This window comes from Pelmatolapia mariae, linkage group LG18 (assembly GCF_036321145.2).
Source record: "Pelmatolapia mariae isolate MD_Pm_ZW linkage group LG18, Pm_UMD_F_2, whole genome shotgun sequence".
Lineage (NCBI taxonomy): Eukaryota > Metazoa > Chordata > Actinopteri > Cichliformes > Cichlidae > Pelmatolapia > Pelmatolapia mariae.
This window is the reverse complement of record NC_086243.1, coordinates 30,828,270-30,853,019: the sequence shown is the minus strand read 5'-3', so window position 1 is coordinate 30,853,019 and position 24,750 is coordinate 30,828,270. Positions and strand designations below refer to the sequence as shown.

The 24,750-nt window shown below is 39.9% G+C and overlaps 3 protein-coding genes across 3 annotated transcripts; all 3 read right to left on the bottom strand.

Moving 5' to 3' along the window:
* Positions 1 to 2,340: 2,340 nt before the first annotated feature.
* LOC134616837 (tripartite motif-containing protein 16-like) lies at positions 2,341 to 4,281 on the bottom strand. Its single transcript, XM_063461877.1, has one exon. It carries the CDS (start codon positions 4,243 to 4,245, stop codon positions 2,581 to 2,583), a length of 1,665 nt encoding a protein of 554 aa, XP_063317947.1. The 5' UTR covers positions 4,246 to 4,281; the 3' UTR covers positions 2,341 to 2,580.
* Positions 4,282 to 6,072: 1,791 nt separating this feature from the next.
* Positions 6,073 to 7,749, bottom strand: LOC134616187 (uncharacterized). The gene is made up of 4 exons (XM_063460917.1): positions 7,465 to 7,749; positions 7,175 to 7,342; positions 6,843 to 6,938; positions 6,073 to 6,406 (listed from the first exon to the last, which is right to left on the bottom strand). The coding sequence occupies exons 1-4, from the start codon at positions 7,747 to 7,749 to the stop codon at positions 6,092 to 6,094; spliced, it is 864 nt and encodes a 287-aa protein (XP_063316987.1). The 3' UTR covers positions 6,073 to 6,091.
* A 10,104-nt stretch (positions 7,750 to 17,853) lies between these two features.
* Positions 17,854 to 19,623, bottom strand: LOC134617348 (tripartite motif-containing protein 16-like). The gene has a single exon (XM_063462560.2). It carries the CDS (start codon positions 19,621 to 19,623, stop codon positions 17,956 to 17,958), a length of 1,668 nt encoding a protein of 555 aa, XP_063318630.1. The 3' UTR covers positions 17,854 to 17,955.
* Between the last annotated feature and the right edge of the window lie 5,127 nt (positions 19,624 to 24,750).

The window sequence follows — 24,750 nt, the reverse complement described above, 5'->3', positions numbered from 1 at the left end:
GTCTGTCTGAGTAAGCTTATTTTATATTCTTAGTTTTGTTACCCTTTTGAGTTTAGCATTAAAGCTGTTTTTTGAGTTTACGTGTTGTCTTTGGAGTCTGCACTTTGGGTCCTTTTCCTGCCTGCACACAGCCGTTTCATAACAGAAGATCGCGACCAGAACATGGACCCCGCAGACTCTTCCACCTCGGATTTTGAGGCTGAGATGAAGGGGTTGGTGGATTTGCTGGACCACATCGCTCAGGCCGATAACTTACAGGCTATGGCTGTGGGACTGAGCGCGGTGGAGGCAATGATTACGACCAACCCCCGGCTTCATCAGTTCTCCATGGACACTTATCTGGGCCACACCATAGCCGCATGGAGGGAGCATGTCAGAGCCACCGAGCTTGCTATCTCTCTCTCCACACCAACGCACCAGCAGCAGACGGAGCTCGCTGTAAAGCAGCTGCGTTCGCCACAGCAGGACGGCGTTTCTGCTCGAGGTTCTGGAGAACCGCTTCTGTGTGATGAGCTGGAGGACTTGTAGCCCGGTCAGCTGGAGGGTTCATGGTCCGGCTCGCCTCCTCCCCCTTCCCGGGGTAAACAGCGTTCACGCCACTGCCACTCCAGAACGACTGAGCGCACCCCATTTCTTTTGGGAGCCGGTGACTGTTTAGTGTTCCGGCCAGCCCCTGTGGCTGCCATTATGTCTAGGACTCCTTTTGTTTCTCTGGCAGATTCTCAGCCTGTCTTTTTCCATGCCTCAGCTGGCAAATAGAACTGGCAACAGAGTGCCACCTGCCATAACTAAGTTGGCTAAAGAACTGGGACTTGGCGTTGCAGAGCTTATGGATCAAGCAAAGGTTAGTGTTTTTCGGCCAATTATGTTTTCACCTGTTCGCTCGTCTGCCTCCGCTGGAGGGTCCGAGGGGCCCGCAGTGCCACCACCTGTTCCATCGCCTGCGGTTGCCATGCTGCCGTCTGGTCCTGCCTCGTCTACGCCGGAGGTCTCCGCAACGTCTGGTCCTGCCTCACCCCGTCCTGTCCGGCCTGCTCGTCCTCGTCCTGTCCGCCATTGTGGACGCCCTCCTGAATGCTGTTGTTCTGTGCTGTTCCGCCGCCGCCGCTGCCTTCCGCGCGGCCGGCCTCCGGAACGTGTGTGTGTGTGTGTGTGTGTGTGTGTGTGTGTGTGTGTGTGTGTGTGTGTGTGTGGGTTTTTTTTTTTTTTTTTTTTTTTCTGTTCTTTCTGCTCTCTGTTCTCATTCCTGGAGCTACCAAAAAGCAGAGGTGGCAAAAGTGCAGACATTCTGTATTTAAGTAGAAGTACAAATACTCGTGTTACTCAACTAAGAGTAAAAAAGTTCAGGCTCTGAAATAAAGCTTCTGTGTAAGTTCATCAATAAATCATGTTCATTCTTTCTGATGATCTCTCCTTATTGAAATGTACTTAAAGTAAAAAGTTGCTCCTTAAAGGAAAATTCTACCATCAATTTTTATGTAAAGGTAACTGAACCTGGTGCTATATCAATATTACAATAATTCTTATCATTTTTATAACACAAAATGATCTATGACATAATGCACTTTATGACAAAGGCTTTATTCAGCCTAAAAACATGTCAGAATGTAAAACATGTGGACAAACTGAGCTGAGGTGCTTTAACCTCCTCTACATCCCTGTTAGCAGGATGAAGGCGCCCTCTTGTGTTGTGCATCACTTTCAGATTTCACTTGTTAACCTGCAGGAAGACAAAACTTCACTGAGCCTTCAGCAGCTTCAACATCATCAGTAAAGACAGATTTAAATATGTGTAATATCACACTGTGTCAGTTTGTTCACAGGAGTCACAACCTGTAACACTGATGCTGCATTCAAGGACCATTACAAACATCTGAAAGGACTGAAGAACATGAAGAAAATGTGACTTGTTTCTCTGTAATGAAGCTGTTTTAGTGAAGAAAGTTGAAAGGTCACAGAGCGACTGCTGAATCTTCTGCTCTAAACATGAACTCTGAACTTTGTGATGCTTCAGGAGGAAAACTGCTTCAGTTATTCTCTCAGATTAGTTTCATATTTTCTGCATCAGATTTGAGCGAGATCCTGGAATGAAGACAGAAGAAAAGACTTTGTTCAAAGTTTGATTTATAGTTAAACCTTCCAGTTTATTCACACAATAAAACATCAACACAATATATGAATTCATTCATTAAAATCACAGTTTTTCCTCATTTGTTTGATGATTTTGACAAAGACAAACACAAACAAACAAACACACATGGTCTGCCATACTCATAAAGAGAAATGTCGACATTTTTCAATACAAATATTCCAGAAACATTTAGAGGATAGAGAAGTTTACATTTTCATGTGGAGAAATATTTTAGTAAATCAAAATGATGATGAGCAGTGATAGCCTCCATAAACAGTCACAGGAAAGATCTCCTTTAAAAACTCAGAAACATCAAGAGAAGAACTAGAAGATGTGGAGGTACCACCCATAATGTTTGACTGACAGCTGATCTCTGTGCAGAAATGATGGAGAGAAAATAAAATGAAACTAAAATACAGATTTAAATCCACAATATGAAAGACTTCAGTCTATTTCAGTTTAATCAACTCAGCATAGTCTCCATAATTTAACCAAAATGTCAGTCCAGCATAGAGCGGCTGAGTGAATGTGGTCTGGACTCTGTGCAGGAGAGTCATGGTTTCAGAGACGCTGTAGAAGGACAAAATACCTGCTCTGTGATCCAGGTACACTCCTACTCTGGAGGAACGAGGACCTGAGACAGGAGTTTCAATGTTGTCGTACCGAAATGTATATCTGTTGTTGTAAAAATTTAATGACCAAGATTTGTTATTACGTCCAAACACACATTCACTCCCTCCTTTTCTGCTGATATTCTTGTATGCGACTGCTACATAAACTCCTCCCCCTCTCCACTCCACCTCCCAGTAACAACGTCCAGTCAGACTCTCTCTACTCAGGACCTGATATCGTACAGTGAATCTGTCTGGATGATCAGAATAAGACTGTTGTTGTTTCATTAATGTTGCTTTTCTGTTCCCCTCTGATAATAACAGCTGTTTGTTTGCTGTGTTTGGATCCAGTGTGATTTCACGTGAATATTTTAAGAATCCAGCTCTGGTCTTTGGCTCTGGTGGATCTGACAGTAAAACATCCACTTCAGTGACTGTCAGTGAGATGTTTGTCCATTCCTCTCTCAGAATGTCCTGTAGTTTATCTCTGACCTCTGACACAGCTGCTGTCACATCCTCAAAGTAGCTCAGAGGACGGATATTGATGCTGGATGAGTCTGTAGACTCACTGAGTGCTGACAGTGAGGGGTAGTTGTGTAGAAACTGGATGTGATCCTCTGTGTGTGAGAGCTGCTTCAGCTCAGCATCTTTCCTCTTCAGCTCAGTGATCTCCTGCTCCAGCTTCTCCTCAAGCTCTTTGACTCGACTCACTTCAGTTTCCTGCTGGGATCTGATCTGCTGCTTCACATCAGAGCTTCTTTTCTGGATGAGATGGATCAGCTCAGTGAAGATCTTCTCACTGTGCTCCACTGTTTGATCAGCAGACTGATTGATGGCCTCCACCTCCTGTTGAAGCAGCTTCACATCTTTCTCTCTGTCCTGGATTCTCTGCTGGATGTTTTGTCGACTCACCTCCAGCTCTCTCTGCCTCTCAGTCCTTTCTGCTGCAGCTGAGACTGTGTCGTGGCTTTTATGTTCATCCACAGAGCAGAGATAACAGATACTCTGCTGATCAGTACGGCAGAACATCTTCATCACCTCATCATGACGAGAGCAGATGTTCTCCTGGAGCTTCTTGGAGGGCTCCACCAGCTTGTGTTTCTTTAATGGAGCCACATCATAATGAGGCTGAAGGTGTTTCTCACAGTAAGATGCCAGACAGAATAAACAGGACTTGAAGGCTTTCATTTTTCTTCCAGTGCAGACATCACAGGCCACATCTTCAGGTCCAGCATAGCAGTGATCAGCAGGAGCAGCTTGGAGTCCAGTCTTCTTCAGCTCCTCCACTAAATCTGCTAACATGGTGTTTTTCACCAGGACAGGCCTCGCTGTGAAAGTCTGTCTGCACTGAGGGCAGCTGTAGATTTTCTTCTTTTCCTCTTCATCCCAGAAGCTTTTAATACAGTTCATGCAGTAGCTGTGTCCACAGGGAATAGTCACCGGATCCTTCAGTAGATCCAAACAGACTGAACAGCAGAATTTTGTTTGGTCCATTTGATTCATGTGCTGTGCCGTTTCACCGTCTCTCAGTGACTGTCAGACAGTTTGACTTTCTCTGAACAGAAACAGCCTCTGTGCTCTGAAGGGAAACAGATCTCTGCTCTTGTTCACCTCCTACAGGAAATGAGGCTCACCAGCAACTGCATTTACACCATGTTGTTTAGACCCATCCTGATACAGACACATCTGTGAAGGGAGGCACTAAAAATATCTTGGCAGAGTGACAATGAGTTGTTTATAAGAACCAGGGTATGGCTGCAGTTCTACTGTGCAGTCACAGACACTCTGTATCAGGGGTAGGCAACCTTTCTGATGACGAGTGCCATTTAAAATGTCCTCAGAAGTCAGTGTGCCATATGATTGCATTAGCAATAAATTTAATAACGCTCTATATGAACAGTTACACACTATATAGAACAACTTTATAGAATTATATTTGTTCGCAGATGTTGGCAGCTATCAGCGAATAGTTATCAGCTATTTTGAAACAAACAAAAAAAAAAAGACACTTTTTAATCCATAACAAGAACTCCATAACAGCAAATACAGAAAATACAAATGCTATTTATGGTCTCCTCACAACAATGATAAGAAAAATAAACTGGGCCAATATGGCATGTTTGTTAATACAGAGATACAAATGTTAATGTGATCTCTGGTCTCCCACTCAGAGACACAGGTCTCTGAGTGCCCAGCATTCAGACGGCTACCCGGGGACACTCATGTGATAGAAAATCTGCTCACACAGATATGTAGAGCCAAATACTGTCAATAAGGCCTCTGCTATGTTCTGAAGACAGTTAAACTTGTCAGGTAGTGATGTCCAGCAGGTGACAATGCAAGCTCCATGAACACACACATCTAGACTGTAAACCCGAATAAGTTACCAGAACTCAAAAAAATTGAGGCAATCGATTGCCTCAATTTTTTAAAGTTGATCAACTTAAAAGTCAAATTTTTCCAGAACATAAAAGTTTGGATTACATGGTACTTGTATCTTTTGAGAACGGTCAACTCAAATATTTGCAGTTAATATGACTTAAAGTTTCAAGTTTACAAATTTCAAAGGAATAAGTTCACAGAACTTATAAAAAATAAGTACACAACCACAACATTTTTATGTTAACAAAACTCAAATGTTTATTAGTTTGTGTTGTCATTATTTTAAGTACACGTTAGTCAAATATGTTGAATACTTGATACTTAGAAACATGTGACTCAAAACTTAAAATTTTTGAGGCAATTGATTGCCTCAATTACACTGAGTATCGGTAACTTAATATGCAAAAGTCATAAACATCTGCCATTGAACAGTATCTTGCCTGCTCCCTTTTAGCACATTATGTTGAAATTAAATACATAAAAAAAAAAAAAAATTAAAAATAATTAACAAAAACATTTATAAATTAAAATAAGTAGACCAAAAATTGTTTAGTCAGGAAAACTGTCAGAGTAATAAAAAATAATGCCAAATAATAATAAATAATATCAAAATGTGCCTTTGGCTCTATGGCTAATATCTGAATAAGGCAACAGGGCAGCAATTTGAGTGAATTACAATGCTATTTGTTTTACATTAACCAGTATCAAACAGTGAAATTTAGGTCATCTTGCGCAGCCCACAATGTTTTAGAAATAGTATTACGAAAAACATTAAAACATACAAAACATTAGTGTTTCTTTGCATTATGTTAATGAGAACAAAGGCACGTTGTATAGTTTGGACCTATTGGCTGAACACCTGTAGAGTAATGCAATAACGTTTTGAGGCATTATTTAGATAAAAGGAGAGAACTTTGAACTAGCCTTTTATAATGCTTTACCCTGCATCCTTCTTTCAGATGAGTTCCTACATAACCAAGTCATTCTTGAGGGTCTGTAACCTGGGTGACAGTTTACCACTTTCTAGACCAAGTAAAATCTTTTGAGTAAATTCTAAAGTGTTGGTCAGGGCTTTGGGGTAGCTGAGGTGAAGTGCATAGATCAGTCCAAACATTACCAGGAAGGCTTCACCAAATCTGGGGAGACTGACCACGGCATCACTTTCAATGACGACAGAGGTTTTCACAGGTTGGTAGTGAACTGGACTTGTCGTGTCATGGTCACTGATGACAGTGAAGAGGGCCACTTCAACACCATCAAGCTCCAACTCATCAGATTCGTCCTGAATGAATGAAAAAGAGATACTAATCACAATCTAACCCAAGAAATACAACAGACGACATATAATTTCTCATTTTACCAACTCCCGTTGAGATCCAATACCTCTTTTACAAGGGAGACCTGGGTCTCACTGTAAGAGGTGAAAAACAGAAGATCCATGTTCTGCACACATAAATCAGCTAATTCACCAGAGAATCAAGTGGTGTGAGATAGACTGAAACTAAGCTAAAGGAAATACACAGGAAAATGTTTTACTAAACATCTTATCACTTTCAACAAAACACCAATTCAGTTCATTCGTAGTGAGGAGACAGAAAAGACCATACATGGAAACCGTATGGGTAGACTAAACAAAGGTAAGTCCAAACAGTGCATCAAAATACATGTTTGTACTTTGTATGTACAGTAGTATCTGTTAGATACTTAAGGACACTCACAGTGCAGGTTCTGAAAAATCCAGAGACATCCTCACGCAGATAGACAGGAAGGGCGTGGAGAACGGTAGTGCGCTTGGTGTGGATATCATGGATGTCCTATTGCCAGATAAAAACAGAATTGTATATACTGGTGAGTTTACTGAACAACAACAACAACAACAGTCAAATCAGAACATATGTCCACAAATAACCTGTTCACATCTTTAATACAGTCAGACAAATAGCAAACACAAAGTGGACTAATAGCAAAATTCAAAAAGCTCATTTAAATCATTGAACCTGTCCAATGTTCACTGGTTCAACCTATGAAATGTGTAACAATCTATTATTACCTGTTCATCGTGAATTCTTAGAATTTCAGCCAGGGCATCTGCTGTCTTCCCAGTTTTTGATGCCTTCTGTCTGAATAAGGTCATCAGTCGAGGAAGATGGCGGTCAAGTTCAGCGTAGAATGTATTGGGCAGGTTCTGATTTGTAATCCGCTGAAACTCTGCATACAACTACAGCAGAAGGACAATACAGTTCAATTTGAAGAATCTCGCACACCTTTATAAAGCAGCAAAAAGCTGCCACATGAGTAAGAATTACAATTTTCATTTTAAAGAGAGCTGATCCATATTACCTCAGACTCCATTTTTAGAGCAGGCCAGAGGTCCAAGAGCTCCTTCACTGGTGGGCAGGACATCACTATGGTTTGTCTGCGCAGGGGAAATGTGGTCTCCATCAACTTTCTAATGAGGGGCAGGTTCTTCTCAGCCTTCTTGACTTCTTCAACAATTGCTTGCCTCAACTGGTCAAGGCTTGAAGGATCCCTTTTAATGTTGGAATGTGAAGGTTCATTATCAGGATTACTTCTACTTCTTTTTCCAGCATTAACAGTGACCTCCTGACATCCAGCCCGTCTCATCTTGATCCTATAATAGCTAGGTTTCATTTGACGTAGACGTGACGTCGACGTAAAGCGCGAAATTTGACTGGCGGTCGGAAGTGAAAAAGATAAGCGCAAAATCACAGACAGACAGTACGCAAAATGCCTATGTCCTGTTGTGTTTACGGATGCTCCAGTAGGTCGACCAGAGAAACCGATAAACGGTATTTTAGGGTACCAAAAATAGCCCAACGAAGAGGAGAAAAATGGAAAATTCTAACCGAAAAACGTAGGAAAAAATGGATTTTAAATTTACGTTTACAGTCGGGAGGAGCAGAGTCTGCCAATGCCCGTGTCTGCAGCGACCACTTCGTCAGTAGTAATGTTATGTTTGCAAACGAACTTATTAGCATTAGGTTGTCGTTAAATTCTCGTTTACTTAGTGCTTTTAAGTTAGTAGTCTAATATTGACTTGATTGGGACTATAGGCTGCCCAAGTGCTTTGGATGACGAAGAGTCGGAGGACTGGGCTCCGACGGTCAATCTCGGCTACGAACGAAAACCCAGATCGGAATCAGTTCTCAAACGAGAGAAAAGAATGAAGCTTAAGGCAGAACAGCATCGATGTGCAGAGGCGATTTTGGATATGCAACAGACGGCTGAGAGCCCGGATTTGAGCCTAGTGACAGTGGAGAACCCCGAACTGCAGCTTCCAGCTGAGGTTTACCTTGAAACAAACAACTGTCACTCTAACGAAGTCCTAAGGATGTGGCATGTTTGTTGACGTTAAAGCCGCTACCGCTAACTGTTAGCGTGTTTAAGATAAAGCAATATAAGAACAAACACTCACCCTTGCAAACACCAAACTGTATCCATCACGGAGACGTTTTGTTCCAAGGTTGTGGACCCACCCGCTGACAAAAAAATTGTACGCCTCCAGACTCTTGAAAGCTTTCATTTGCTGCCTAGTGTAGTAAGAAGTCTGGAGGACCAAGTAGTTGGTGATATCCACAGCCTCGATAGTAGGCAAATCCTTTACTTCTGTGGTGTATTCGGACATTTTCAAAGAATACGGATCACGTCCGATATATTTTTTAACTATCTGTTTATATCTCTCCCGAGAAACGGGGTCTAAAGTTGCACAATAGCTGCTCTCCTGACTCTCCACAGTGTCCTCCATGTTTACTTCCGCCCTCCACTCAAAAATCGCGCTGCCTCCGCACGTCATCAGAACCACGTGACCGCAACCCAACTATTGCCCATCTTAAACTTGATGCTATTTTTCCATCCATTCCAGCCAGTCTCAGATCCTGCTTCCTTCAAGCAGGGATGTTTGGCTACAAGAGCCTCAGCAGCTTTTGCAATCTCTTTATCACTTGGGTAAGCCTTAAAACTATACATAGTAGATGCAAGCTTTTCTAAAATGTCATGCTTGAGGTCTCTAGTCAGCTTGAAGTGTCTGTTGCTCCTCTCATATTCGGCATTTCCATGTTGAAGTTTCAGTTCAACATCAAATGCAAATGTGGGAACTGGAAAAGGACCTTGAAGCCACCTACTGAGACGTTCTGGAGATGACACATCTGAAAGTAGATCAGAAAGTAGACTCCAGTAGAGCTGGAGTCTTCTGAAAGTGAGATGTGCACAACAGCTTTTTCTGGCAATTCCTCAATGTCTGCAAGGGAAGTAAGTTTCCCGTCAAAGTCTGGATCTTCATAAAGCAAACTGAAGTCAAGGTCGATTTCCAGCTGTTCTTTTATAATCTTGATCAGTGCATCAACAGAGGCTGGTCGTGAGCTGAGTTTTAATTTTCTAGCCCGGTCTGTCTCAACAACACGAATAAGCATTGGTTGTTGGGGAGGTGCAGCTGCCATTGTACTAATGAAAAGACAAAATCAGGATGTTAAAAGGTACGATATAGAATATATTAATTGCTCAATTATACAGAGAGTGAATACAAACACAATAACTGATAAATAAAAGAACCATTCATTATTACCTGAACTCAGTTCTGTCTCACTTGAATGAACCGCTTGGGGGTCAGCAGCAGCGAGTCGTCTATCTTGTATGCCGAGAGAGGGACTGTATCGTTGAGATCAGACTGCAGGTGGATTGACAGGCTTGTGTCAGCAGTTGACAGCTCATAGGACCGCAGATGTTCAACATACCAGGACTCATAGTCACAACACAGAAAAGATGCATTGTGATTCACAAGGTAGATCTGTTTTATTTTGCTAAATTTAGACAGTCCACCACTGACTCCTACAGACAGAAACATTCCACAGACATAGTCTGTGCCATCAATGGTCACATTTGATGTCTTGTAGATTGTGTCACTAGTTGTTTGTTCTCTAATGTGTGCTTGAGCAACCTCTGGTAGAGCTGAAACCAGAACAGAGTCAACCCTGGATGCCTGAGTTTTTGGCTTGAAAAATGATGGCGCAGCAAGATGATATGCCATCATGTGTTGGTGTCTGACTGCCATTGTCTTCAAAATATTTTTGAAGTTTTGAGTGTCACGCACCACTCTTTTGAAAAAGCGGTGCTTGGCCTCAAACCGCATGGTCCAAACGTGCAGCAGGGGGCCAAAGCACTTAACTACACGTAGTGATGTTTAGGACGGAGCCTAACCTCAGGGAAAACCTCTAGCAGTGCCTGTCTATGATCACTGATTTTGCACACAAAATAGTCTAAGGTTTCATCAGTAAATGATGGGCACAATGCTAACTCTACCACCTCTTTCAGCTCCATCAAAACTGCCCATACCTTATCACCCTCTGGTACTACACTGCCAACAAGCAATGGAAGAAGTCGGAGCAGAGTGGCATTTTCATGTCCATTACCTCCAATCGTTCCTCGAGAAAGAAACATTTTGGGAAGGGGCTGAGGTCTATCCACTTTATTGGTGTGCTGATATGGGAATGATGTAATCTTGTGATTCAAATACTCCAAAGTGAAGTACTTCAGCCGGATCATCTCTTTAACACAAAGAGAAAGCTCCATGGGAACAATACCTTCCAGAAGATCATGGAGTATATCTGGAGGAAACCCCGTGATTGTGTGGAAGTAATTCAGGGACTCACGCAAAACACAGCCACCTTTAACACCAAAGTGGCTGCTCAAAGTGTCACTTTCTTGAACGGTTTGTACATGTAGGTCATGGCTGGCTTCGGTTCTCTGAGGAAACCTTCTCTCTCTGACTTCAATTACTTGAAACTGTTCAATTGAGCCCATACAGAATCTGCAAACATGGCCTGTTCTAAATGACTCTACAAAGCCACCTAATCCATGAGCAGCCAAACTGTCAGCAGAAACACAAAAGATGGTGCCTCTGACATTCTGGCCAACTCTTTCAATGAAGACACCGTCTTGTTCCAGAGTACGAACATCACGCAGCAATGGCGCAAGTACAGCTGCATATCCATACTTACGGAGGTCTGTCACTTTTACCAGTATTGCTAGCTGTATAGCATGTAATGCTGATCGGTATTTTGGTGGTACATTAGCGAGGACCCAATATACAGCGCAAAGTTTGTGAATTTTGCGTGATGTGCCAAGTGGATTGGCAATTTCAAGCTCATCAATATATAGCTGGAGTGGTAGAATGAGATCCGCTGTTGACAGTAAGTCATTTTCAAGGAAATGAGAGCCATCAGAGCATGATGCATATTGACCAGATGCAGTATTTGGTTCAGTAATCTTCTTAAGAATGTCTGTGTTTTTAAACAACTCTTGAATCATTGAAAGGATAGGAACATACATGCTGGTATGTCCAGGTTGATCCAGCTGATACTCCACTGGCATTACACAAGGGTAGTTGCACTCAATAAAGGTTTTTCTGCGCTTGGTTGAACTCAACTCAGCACCTTTAGAGGTTGATGTAGACAGAACATTGCAGTCCATGACAGTGGCAACAACTTCACTCAGTGTAGGTTCTGCAATACTGTGACCGTTTCTCTGCAATATGTCACTAACTGCCTCTTTGATCAACGGCTCAGATAAGGAGAAGATCTGATTCAAGTGTTCTACTATTTCTTGAGTAGCCGTGTTTGAGACATGGAGGATAGCCTGCATCTTTAGGAATAAGGAAGACACATTTTTTTTAAGTTGATTTCTTAGACTGTCAGTGTCACACTGATCATCATTCCCCACTTCCGTGCTCTGGCCTGGGCATTCTTCATGCAAGTCACTAGCTACTTCAGAAATACTGGCTTGGAGATTATGGGGATCCTCACTGACAATATCACTTTGAAAGTCTGTTGCAAGACTTGCTTGGTGTGCTCTACTTTTATGGGAATTGAATGAAGAGTACACATTTGTGCTATACCTACAATCCTTATATGGGCATGTCACTGTTTCATGATTTTTCAAATGCTTTCTGAGATGACTGAAAAGGCCTGTTTCAGAAAAGGGTTGCTGAAATGTGCATAAAGGGCATTTAAATAACACAGGCCTCTGACTCTGCTCTGCACAACTGCTAAGTTGTGCTGTATGATATCTTGACAAATGAGTACTCAGTGCATAAGTGTCTGAAATGTACAAATGCAATCAGTGTAGAGGCATGGAAGAGGGCTGATTCGGGAATAGTGGCTGTGCTGCAGCCTGTAGTGTCTAAATAACTGTATTCTGGAGGTGAAGGAAGCTGCGCACAACTTACACTGCCAGATCATGTTGGAAACAAAACAGAACTCCTTATACTTACAACTTAATATAACAGTTAAGTTATATTAATAAGTGATAAATAATAACAATAAGTGAATTACTATTAGCTCACAAAAACATGGTCATGGACTACAGCTAACACTGCTTTAAAATGGCAACCTGTTTTCCTCAAAACAATTTGTTTTATATAAGAATCTATAGGTGGAAAATAGCATAAGTAAAGTTGGTTTAGTAGTTAGTTTAACATATTTTTAAGACAACTCGAGAGAGAGCGAGAGCGAGAGAGGTGATTGGTAGAAGAATTCACAAACAAAATGAATTACCTGGTATCTTTATCACATCCCCAGTTCTCTTCCTTGACTCTGTCTTAATTCTTGAAGCTGGAACAGAGAGATCCAAAGGCATAAACTGATGAACAATTAAAAAGCATCCAAACGGTGACAAATTATAAATACTTCCATTTATAATTTTTCCCTGTTAATGATCTTTTCATTTAATCCCCAAAGTGTGAATGCATCTCTAGTCAAGATACTAAAGCCATCGAGCAAATATTACAATACTGAAGAAAAGCAGCAGCACTTGAACTTTAACGGCATGGTTAAATCAACAACAATGCCATTTCTACAAACTAAAGCCTTACTGATGAGAGGTTCCCCCAAACATATGTTATTTGAAATTATTTAATGTGCATACATAGTTAATGTCAAAAATGTCAGGCTCCTCATCACTGCTTCTCTCTCCGAACGATTCTGGTTGTTTTGATTGACAGGTTTGTTTTTTAGGACCTTAGTGATCCAAGAGTGCCAATTGGTTGACAGAAGTTGATTGACAAGTGATTCCACTAATTAGGCAAAGTGAGAGGAGACGATGTGTGCGCCGTGCTCTTTCATTGGCCCTCTAACTCTGGCTTGTGAACAACGTGGCTTGTCAGAGCAGGTGTATTAGAAGGATGAGTTTCCCGAACATTCTACGGTGTAAAGTGACTGATATATATAAAAAAACACCTATCGAGACCGTCGCTCAAACGCCTAATACACCTGCACCACTTATTCGCACATATAGTTTAAAATATAGCGTTTCTAACAAGAAAACGGCTTGAAAGCACTCTCACTGCAGACAGGTATCTCCGCTGTGTAACTGCAGGGACAACGGGCTTGTTTGGACCCAACTATTCTGAGTCATGAGAGGGGGTTTCAAAATTTAGAGAGATTAAAACACTTTGTTTCATACTAGGCGACCGGGCGCCACCTCTAGAACAAGTAGTATCTAACTTTTTAAACAGCCTGCTACCCTCATTACAACAACTTAATGCTAGCTCTGCAAGCGCAAAGTTTCCTTCGGGGAGAGCAGCAAAGCACATTAAAAACACGGACCCGACATTTCTGCTATTCTTTTTGACACGCACCTAAAATACAACTAAATATTCGTATTTTAACAATAAACTAATATCAACATTGAAAACTTACTGTAAGTCCAGTGATGCTAGTTGCTGCCTTAGGTCCAACTTTCTCCAGTCATCCGTGTTGCCTCTTTGGTGCTGTTTCCCGCCCATATACCTTTACTTCTTCTGTGTTTCGTATTTTTTTCCAAATAGCGGTAAACGATCAGTGTATAATGCTCATTAGCGCCGCCTTCCGCTTCGGAGGGCGAATCAGAGATTAACTCGGAATAAAAATTGATTCCTGCAGCTGCTCAACACTTACGGAAAAAATTAAAAAAATATATATAGGATACATTGATAAGACAATGAATATTAAAATAAATACATTCTGTCTTCCACTAATGCATTTAAGACAATTTGATTTTACTTATTTGGTGAAACACTTTGAGATTTTATTGTATTTTAGCATGTGCTACATAAATTAAGTTTATTATTAAATCCTACCTACTTGAAACAACAAAAATAACAGGACTTTACCATTCTTATATGTCCTAACTTAACTGTGTTACGTTGTGCTTAAGTTATGATTTTAAGTGATGCTTACTTAATATAGAAATAGTTCAATTCAATCAAAAATTATTAGTTTCATTTACTCAAAAAGGAAGAACATGTTACACGAACTTGACATATTTAAGTTAACAGAACTTTTTAAAGACTTTGAGTATACACTACTTAATCTATTTAATTACTTAGAACATTCGGGTTTACAGTGTAACCAAACTTTCCATAATAACTGAAATTTATTTTCCTAGGCAAACATTAAACAGCAGCAGCTGGAAAACTGGAAAACCTAAAGCCAAATAATCAATAAAACATAACAAACTTTTGTATGAGTGCCCTTTCCTTTAATATAAATATTAAAATAAACCATGTATGTTTATATGGTTAAGTAATGAAGACGACCTTTATTACACACACACACGCACGCACGCACGCACACACACACACACCACGGTCAGACTCTTGGTGGCCTGGATTGAACTGGTTTACTTAAACATATATATTTTGATTTATTTAATTTATTTTCAACATGGCAGTATTGAGAAACTGAGCATAATTAAATCTCAGTGAAACCACATATACGTTCTGGTAACTGGCACATATTTATGTTTAATATGTTGTTTTATATTTTGATCAGTTTCAGGTGTTTGTGCGACTGTGTTAACCATCAGTAAAACCACATATAAATCACACTTCTGTGTTTAACAATTACAACACTTGATGCTGTTTTTCTGATTCAGGATTATGTGTGTGATGAGTTGGCCACACAGTTCTTATCTTTCTGCTTCACACACACAAAACTGCCGAGGTTGAAGCTGGCTTCAGTCTCTTTCTACCCCAGGTCTCACCACATTTCCAAAATGTAAACTCTGAGTCTCATAAGAAATGTGGTTCAAAAAGATGTGCTGATCTATGAATGCATCCTTACTGAAAGCTAAAGATGTCCAGCAGACAAAAACAGCAGCTGAATGAACAGTTATCATGAGCGAGTGTACAAACACGATCACAGGAAATAACAGAAATAAACTGTAGTTTCCATTTATACCTGTAATATTTTTTCAGCTCGATGTCATCTTCCAATATGTAAAAATATGATTTCATTGTATCTTAAACAAATACAAACTTCTTTCTTTTCCCAGAATTTAGACAAATGAACAAAAAATAAATGATTATTTATTTAGGTATTAAAATAGGAAAAATCAGTTTAAATTAGAGTACCATTAAAGCAAGAAATTAGCACAGAAATGCCAAAACACAAAAACAGAACAATAAAGTGTCTTTAAAAATGATTCAAAAACAGTTGTAGGAGCAGTTTTATGAACCATGTTCTGTTAATATACTGACTAACCAGCAGCAACACTCTGACTCAGTGTTTCCATCTGTGTTTATTTCCATCTTTACAGTCAGGCATAAACATCTCACAGCAGCTGGAAAAACCAGTGAGCACACTTTAGAGGGAAAAAGTGAAAGTTTATGTTCAACTGTAAAATATTCTCTGTAATGTAAATTGTTCTGCTCTCTGACAAACCATCAGAGGTGCAGCACGTGTATCATTTGGTGTTTGAAGCAGAAACAAAAGCAAAGAGTTAAAGGAAGACACATTTGAAGAAGAAGGAAAATGAAAACAAGACGTCACTGAGCAACAACCTGACAGAACGAGAGCCAACAGTTTACTATCAGAACTGAGGCTGATCATTAACAGGGAGCAGCAGGTAACAAGGTCATCAGCAGTGGAGGAAAGTATGGAAGTAATACTCAGCTTCATATTTTAAGATACTCGAGTATCTTAGCTGCAGGTCTGGAACAATGGTTTTATTTCCATTTTTATTCTTATGATTTCAAAAAACGAGGGAAAAATCTCCTTGAAATCCACAATTCCTTTTTGTTATTTCTTAGTGTGTGACGTATTTTATTGCCTTTATGATTGGTGCAAACAGTTTCCTGATTCATAATGGAAATAGATTTTAGACACAGGAGGAACACGCAGTGATCAGCAGGAGCAGCTTGGAGTCCAGTCTTCTTCACACTGAGGAGGGACATATATGCAGGAACAGTTGTCATAACTGTTACAACCACCAGATGGCGAAAGAGTCCCACTGCAACTTTAAGCCATGAAGGATGTGTCTTGATGTTTGCTTGTGATAAATCTGTTTTATGTGAGTCTTTTTCAGAGAGTAACAGTAATATGTCTGATTATATGTCTTTAATCAGTAAAGTCTCGCTTTGCTAGAAATCAATAAATAATAAAATTGTAAACATGCAGCTGTATGTTAGAAGTCAAAGGGTCCTTAAGTCTTCTGTAAATTGACGGGGATCAAATGAAGGACACAAGTATCTGTTCTTACTCTAATAAATGCTGCTTTAATATCCAACAGACTATTTTCCTTCCTCATCAGCAGTAAACAGCTCGACTGCGTCTGTGCATTTGTGTCCTCCATACTTGTTCACACAGACATCTCAGGCTTGATGCCACGATGCAGTGTAGAAACCTGACAACCCTCTGACTCATGTTCAAATGTTCAAGGACATTTCTCAGGATCATGTATGACCCCTTTTTGAAATTTGGACTTTCATTAATAATATTTGTGTTTCTGAGTCATTTTTGTGGAGACTTCTGTCCAACGTAGTGTCCAAATGAAGCCTGAAGCTTTTCTTCAGCCTCTTGTCAGATGGTCAGCAACAAAACTCTGTTCCAACCAATGTCTGATAAGAGATGAGACACAGCAGCTGACCAAATGATCATTTCATGCTGAAGACATCCTCAGACAGAATTAAATACATACATAAACACAGCCTGGTGCCAATAACACAGCTAATGACACTGCTGTATCACTGGCTTTACTGATTAAAGACCATATCTGAAGGAAATCTTTGAACACAACAGAAAGTGACCTTTTAAACCTGTAACACTGATGCTGCATTCAAGGACCATTACAAACATCTGAAAGGACTTAAGAACATGAAGAAAATGTGACTTGTTTCTCTGTAATGAAGCTGTTTTAGTGAAGAAAGTTGAAAGGTCACAGAGCGACTGCTGAATCTTCTGCTCTAAACATGAACTCTGAACTTTGTGATGCTTCAGGAGGAAAACTGCTTCAGTTATTCTCTCAGATTAGTTTCATATTTTCTGCATCAGATTTGAGTGAGATCCTGGAATGAAGACAGAAGAAAAGACTTTGTTCAAAGTTTGATTTATAGTTAAACCTTCCAGTTTATTCACACAATAAAACATCAACACAATATATGAATTCATTCATTAAAATCACAGTTTTTCCTCATTTGTTTGATGATTTTGACAAAAACAAACACAAACACACACACATGGTCTGCCATACTCATAAAGAGAAATGTCGACATTTTTCAATACAAATATTCCAGAAACATTTAGAGGATAGAGAAGTTTACATTTTCATGTGGAGAAATATTTTAGTAAATCAAAATGATGATGAGCAGTGATAGCCTCCATAAACAGTCACAGGAAAGATCTCCTTTAAAAACTCAGAAACATCAAGAGAACAACTAGAAGATGTGGAGGTACCACCCGTAATGTTTGACTGACAGCTGATCTCTGTGCAGAAATGATGGAGAGAAAATAAAATGAAACTAAAATACAGATTTAAACCCACAATATGAAAGACTTCAGTCTATTTGAGCTTAATCAACTCAGCAGAGTCTCCATATTTAAAGGAAAGTGTCAGTCCAGCGTAGAGCGGCTGAGTGAATGTGGTCTGGACTTTGTGGAGGAGAGTCATGGTTTCAGAGACGCTGTAGAAGGACAAAATACCTGCTCTGTGATCCAGGTACACTCCTACTCTGGAGGAACGAGGACCTGAGACACGAGTTTGGATGTTGTTGTACCAAAATGTGTAACTGTTGTTGTTACAATCTAATGACCAAGATTTGTCATTACGTCCAAATTTACAGTCATTACCCCATCCTTTTCTGCTGATATTCTTGTATGTGACTGCTACATAAACTCCTCCCCCTCTCCACTCCACCTCCCAGTAACAATGTCCAGTCAGACTCTCTCTACTCAGGACCTGTTCATATACAGTGAATCTGTCTGGATGATCAGAATAAGACTGTTGTTGTTTCACTGCTGTTGCTTTTCTGTTCCCCTCTGATAATAACAGCTGTTTGTGTGCTGTGTTTGGATCCAGTGTGATTTCACATGAATATTTTAAGTATCCAGCTCTGGTCTTTGGCTCTGGTGGATCTGACAGTAAAACATCCACTTCAGTGACTGTCAGTGAGATGTTTGTCCATTCCTCTCTCAGAATGTCCTGTAGTTTATCTCTGACCTCTGACACAGCTGCTGTCACATCCTCAAAGTAGCTCAGAGGACGGATATTGATGCTGGATGAGTCTGTAGACTCACTGAATGCTGACAGTGAGGGGTAGTTGTGTAGAAACTGGATGTGATCCTCTGTGTGTGAGAGCTGCTTCAGCTCAGCATCTTTCCTCTTCAGCTCAGTGATCTCCTGCTCCAGCTTCTCCTCAAGCTCTTTGACTCGACTCACTTCAGTTTCCTGCTGGGATCTGATCTGCTGCTTCACATCAGAGCTTCTTTTCTGGATGAGATGGATCAGCTCAGTGAAGATCTTCTCACTGTGCTCCACTGTTTGATCAGCAGACTGATTGATGGCCTCCACCTCCTGTTGAAGCAGCTTCACATCTTTCTCTCTGTCCTGGATTCTCTGCTGGATGTTTTGTCGACTCACCTCCAGCTCTCTCTGCCTCTCAGTCCTTTCTGCTGCAGCTGAGACTGTGTCGTGTCCTTTATGTTCATCCACAGGGCAGAGATAACAAATACTCTGCTGATCAGTACGGCAGAACATCTTCATCACCTCATCATGACGAGAGCAGATGTTCTCCTGGAGCTTCTTGGAGGGCTCCACCAGCTTGTGTTTCTTTAATGGAGCCACATCATAATGAGTCTGAAGGTGTTTCTCACAGTAAGATGCCAGACAGAATAAACAGGACTTGAAGGCTTTCATTTTTCTTCCAGTGCAGACATCACAGGCCACATCTTCAGGTCCAGCATAGCAGTGATCAGCAGGAGCAGCTTGGAGTCCAGTCTTCTTCAGCTCCTCCACTAAATCTGCTAACATGGTGTTTTTCACCAGGACAGGCCTCGGTGTGAAAGTCTGTCTGCACTGAGGGCAGCTGTAGATTTTCTTCTTTTCCTCTTCATCCCAGAAGCTTTTAATACAGTTCATGCAGTAGCTGTGTCCACATGGAATAGTCACCGGATCCTTCAGTAGATCCAAACAGACTGAACAGCAGAATTTTGTTTGGTCCATTTGATTCATGTGCTGTGCCGTTTCACCGTCTCTCAGTGACTGTCAGACAGTTTCACTTTCTCTGAACAGAAACAACCTCTGTGCTCTGAAGGGAAACAGATCTCTGCTCTTGTTCACCTCCTACAGGAAATGAGGCTCACCAGCAACTGCATTTACACCATGTTGTTTAGACCCATCCTGATACAGACACATCTGTGAAGGGAGGCACTAAAGAAATATTCCTACAGTGTGACTAAGAGCCAATCACATGATGCAGGGTGTGGTATGTTTGGTTACATCATGCAGTAACAAGTCTGACCCAGGTAAACTTTAACTTTACTTTGAGCTTTAAAATTTGACAGTCAACACTCAGCAAGTTCATTTCATATTTCAAAACGTTCAGCAAAGTTTAAGAAGTTGTAATGAATAAAAGTAAATCACAATTTATGTTTTGACATTTTCTAATCTAATATTTAAATATTATATTAGATTTAAATATTTAAATTTAGCAATAACAAATGCAGATCGGTCCACAGTGTTTACAACAACAAACAAAGAAAGACAAAACCTAAACAATTTCTTGAACACCAACCTGGCCTCTAATCTCCTGTCTGTTCTCTGTATTCCTGAAATTAAGAGCGAGTTTGAGGTATTTAGATCTAAATGACAGTTTAATTCAGTTTAATTACTACTGTTAAATGTTTAACAGTAGTAATATTCTTCACCTGTGTATGTGATTTTCTACATGCTGGCAGAGCAGCAGTGTGTGCTCACAGATGGCGACGGTGTGGGGAGACGGTGGTGTTTCTTCAGAAGAGCTACCAGAGTCACAAAGAGCACGAGTCCATCTCACCAACTTGACAGCATTTATTCACAGCACATTTAAAAAATGATTCAGATCAATTCAGTGATTTTATAGTCAGCGTTATCCTGACAGTGTGCCACTGTGGATTATTATCTCTAATGAGGTAAAATTTAAAGTTCAGTATTTCAAAGCAGCAGCTATGAAGAATTATGTTGGCATTAGGACTGTAACAATATGACATTTTCACTTAATCATTTCAAGTCTAATTTTTCTAATTATGTTTTAAAATCTGAATGAAAACATGTTACTAATGATGCTGTTAGTCATGTATAACCTTTATTAATAATGAATAATTCATGTATAACTTTTTGTGTTGTTTGCATATTAATTATACTCATATAGAGATGGTGACCCTAACTGTACAGAAGCATACTAAACAACTACACAGCTGACAATCTAAAACGCATTATTGGTCGAAGTCATTGTAAATAGTGACCCTGATCCTTTCCTATGCGTTAGAGCTAAGACAATTCAGGCCAATATTTTACTCTAATACATGCACCCATATTTAAATATTTTGTTATGATCTTTAATTTGTGTTTCTAGGTATAATCTTGATTATTTAATGTTAGAACGTAATATACTGCGCTCCATAAATTTATTCTGCTTTGTTAATATATTCTGTTGTCATAAAGTATTGTTAGGTGTTGTAAAGCGGTGTGTATTGGGCCACCATGTGTTTTTGAAAGGGTAAGCAAGCAGGACGTGAATCAACAGTTTTCTGACCGTCACCGTTTGTAGTTGTTTTAGATGTAGTATCATAAACATGTAAACGGAGCTCCTACTGGAGATTTTTGTTTTGTAGTTTTCGGCTTTGTGTGGAGTAAATAAATGTTTTCCTTTTTGACATTCGCCTTTTTTTTTTGCTACCCATAGGCATCCAGGTGATCTAAGAAAAGCACAGGTCAGAAACTTTACGTCCTGCAGAAGCAGCAAACAAGGACCGAAGATTGCCGCTACAGCTATGTAGCTGCTTTGCTAAAATGACATCACAATGTTATGGTTTTTTTTGTTTGTTGTTTGTTTGCTTTTTTTTTTTTTTTTTTTTTTTAGCTTTTTTCTGTGTGTGTTTTCTTTTTCTTTCATAATTGAAACAGTGAGAAAAGCTGCTCATGTTCAGAGGATGTAATTATACTGACAGTCCAGGGCATTGTTGTTTGTTGAGCTAGGGTTAGGGTTAGCAATTTACACATATGTAATCCACATTACTCTTGCTGGGTCTAACAAAAATCTAGGGATTTGTATTATAATTCAATTTTCCTTAATATTCATATTCAGTATCAGTCCTTAGATTTTATAGCAACATATCCACCAAGGCTCATGATGAGGTGGGGCTCTGTCCTGGGATCCTTGAGTGAAAGCCAGTGTGCACCCTGCCCTGGTCTCCAGTCTATCACAGTCGCAAACATGAATGTAAACAAAGATCAAATTTGTATTTTTGGAAATGAAAAGATGGCTGTGTATATTCAGGTCTGTCTTTGACTGTATCGTCCACCTGATCTATCAAATCTTATTCATTAGATTAGACTAGATTAGTTTAGATAAAACTTTATTAATCCTCCGGGTGGGTTCCTCCGGGAAATTCGGTTTCCAATAGCACAGCACCGTTGTACTGTTGGATATTAACAAAAAAGTATTGCGCAGTGAAAAGGCACTACAGCTTAGTTGTTCCCCCCTCCTTTGTCCTCCTGTTTCCCCTCCCTCTCCTCTCCAGGGAGGAGTTAAACAGTTTAATGGCGTGTGGGACAAAGGAGTTTTTAAGTCTGTTGGTTCTTGTCTTTGGGAGAAGCAACCTGTCACTGAACAGACTCTTCTGGTTGTTTATGGTCGTGTTGTTTATGGAGCTTCCTGCAGATGTTAAAAGACCTCAGCCTCCTGAGGAAGTACAGTCGGCTTTGGGGTTTTTTATACTGGTGCTCTGTGTTGCATGACCAGTCCAGTTTGTTGTCCACCCACAGCCCGAGGCGACCACCTCCACCTCCTCCCCCTCTATCTGAACTGACAGTGTTTGATTACAGCATGCAGTAACAAGTCTGTTCCAGTTAAAGTTTAATAGTTTAACTTTACTTGGATGTTTGAAATTTGACAGTCAACACTCAGCGAGTTCATTTTATATTTCAAAAAGTTCAGCAAAGTTTAGGATGCTGTGATGAACTTTATATTTTGACATTTTCTAATCTTAGTTCATTCTCACACTTACAGAATGATGCATGGGAACAACTGCCTCCACTAAATCAAACCTATGTTCAAATGAGATTATGATCATTAAATAGTAACAAATATTTAAATTTAACAATAACAAATGCAGATCGGTCCACAATGTTTACAAAACCAAACATTATTTTGTAGTTTTCCTGTGTACACAGTCACAGTGGATTTTCAATGAAAACATCAAGATGTGCTGGAAATGCAAACTTTCAAGATTAATTCAAGGTTTTAGTAAAATTTTGCCTGAACTGTTTAGTAATTTTTCACAAAGTGTCCATGTCAGTAATTCATTCAAATGTATTTTGGTCTTAAACTGATCCAGTAAATGTAACTTTGTCTCACCTACTTAATCGAGTATTTTAGTTGTTTAACTGTCATTATAACTAAACTGAACATCCAAAGCTTTTCTCACTGCAGTTTTGTTGTGCAGTTATAGCAGCACTTTGAATCATCCACAGTTTTATAGAACTGTCTGTTGAACTGTTGTTTTGTTTGGTGCGATGGTTCCTTTTGTTTAAATAATTGATGATAATTTTGATGTATTTGATTATTTATTACTGGTGCAAACAATTCATTTATTCATGATGCAAATATATAGTAGACTCAGGAGTTTAACTCAGTTTTCTTGGCCTTAATGGGTAAAGATCATCATAATTACATATGAAATTATATGTACAAATTATATGTTCCATTACACTATTAACAGCACAGATTATACAGCAAACATCAGATTCATGGATGGAGCCAGAGGCTAAATGACTGTTCAGCCCTCTTTAGGAAACGATCTTCATATGACGACAAACACGACAACAATCAGCTGTCAAACTGTACAAGAAGTTCACAGTAATGTAAAAGAAGTTATATCACTTTATTTTTAAATGTACACACTCAGGGTCAGGACTGAAGACACTGATCGAGAAAATACTCTAAATATAAATATTCACCTAAACATTCACAATTATTCAATTGCATGAAAAGAAATATGAACTCTCTACAATACTGGCTTCTGATTGGTTGAAAAAGCAGGTGCTGAACTTCAGAAGAGCTAAACCTGCAAAACTGTGTAAAACCAGAGTGGATGCTGCCCTCTGACCTTTCAGAAGTACGATCTTTTTATGAAGACACAGAGGCAGAGTTATTATTCATCACTTTAAAGATGATATTCGTTATATGTTCTTCACTCGTTGTCTAGTAAAGTCCAGAGAATGAGACACATCATTTCAAAACATACAGCTGCATGTTAGAGATCACAGAGTTCTTCAGTCTTATGAGAACTCATGGAGACTAAATGTCAGACACATCAACAGTAAATGTCCTTCCTCCCCCCGTGAGTTTGTGTCCTCCACACTTGTTTACACAAACATCTGAGGTTTGAACAGTGTGCAAAACCACATGTTACAAAGCTGCTGAGCTACTGAATACTGGAATATTTCATTCAATATCACCATCTGACCAAAGGACAAACACAGAGAGGATTAGAGCGCCAAACTTTGTTTCAAACTGTTTCAGATTTTAGAGGCAAAAAGCAGAATTTCTACCTGGACAAAGAAATCAAAGCAGGAGAAAAACAAGCTTTTTACATTTATTCAAAGGCATTATGTGAATGTACTCTGAGCCACAGCCTCCTAAAGTAAAGACATTTTATCATCTAAACCAGACAGAGTCATGTTTTCAGCAGTGTCTGTATCCTCCATATAGACCATGCCATGGTCCACCTCGGGTGACCAGGTGTCTGACTTTATGTGGGACTACACAGCGCTCAGTCCTTGTTTCCCTGTGCCACACACACATTGAGCCAATGTCCAGTTTTTTTATTGACTCTAGTTTCTGTCGATCGGTCGGCCCACAAAAAAACCCTGTACAGGAAGTAGATTTCATCTCTCTGATAAAAGGAGTTCTAATCCCTGATCCTGTGAGTCTGACCCAGTAGATAATATTTATATGATCATATTTATGCCTTTGTTGTTTCACAAAGGGTTAAAAACATTCACAGGTTGGACTGTGGTTCTCCTTTTAGCATCTCTGCTGGAGTTTTAACTGTGAACCTCTTAGATCCAAACTTCTGAACTGCTCATCTCACAGAG

Bases quoted from the DNA above. Each gene is read 5' to 3' on its own strand.
- LOC134616837 (XM_063461877.1), bottom strand. From the start codon at position 4,245: ATGAATCAAATGGACCAAACAAAATTCTGCTGTTCAGTCTGTTTGGAT.
- LOC134617348 (XM_063462560.2), bottom strand. From the start codon at position 19,623: ATGAATCAAATGGACCAAACAAAATTCTGCTGTTCAGTCTGTTTGGAT.
- LOC134616187 (XM_063460917.1), bottom strand. From the start codon at position 7,749: ATGAGACGGGCTGGATGTCAGGAGGTCACTGTTAATGCTGGAAAAAGA. The intron at 6,939-7,174 runs GTAATAATAGAT...ATCTGGCAATAG, and splicing joins TAAGAATTCACGATGAACAG to GACATCCATGATATCCACAC. The intron at 6,407-6,842 runs GTGAGTGTCCTT...TCATTCATTCAG, and splicing joins GATTTTTCAGAACCTGCACT to GACGAATCTGATGAGTTGGA.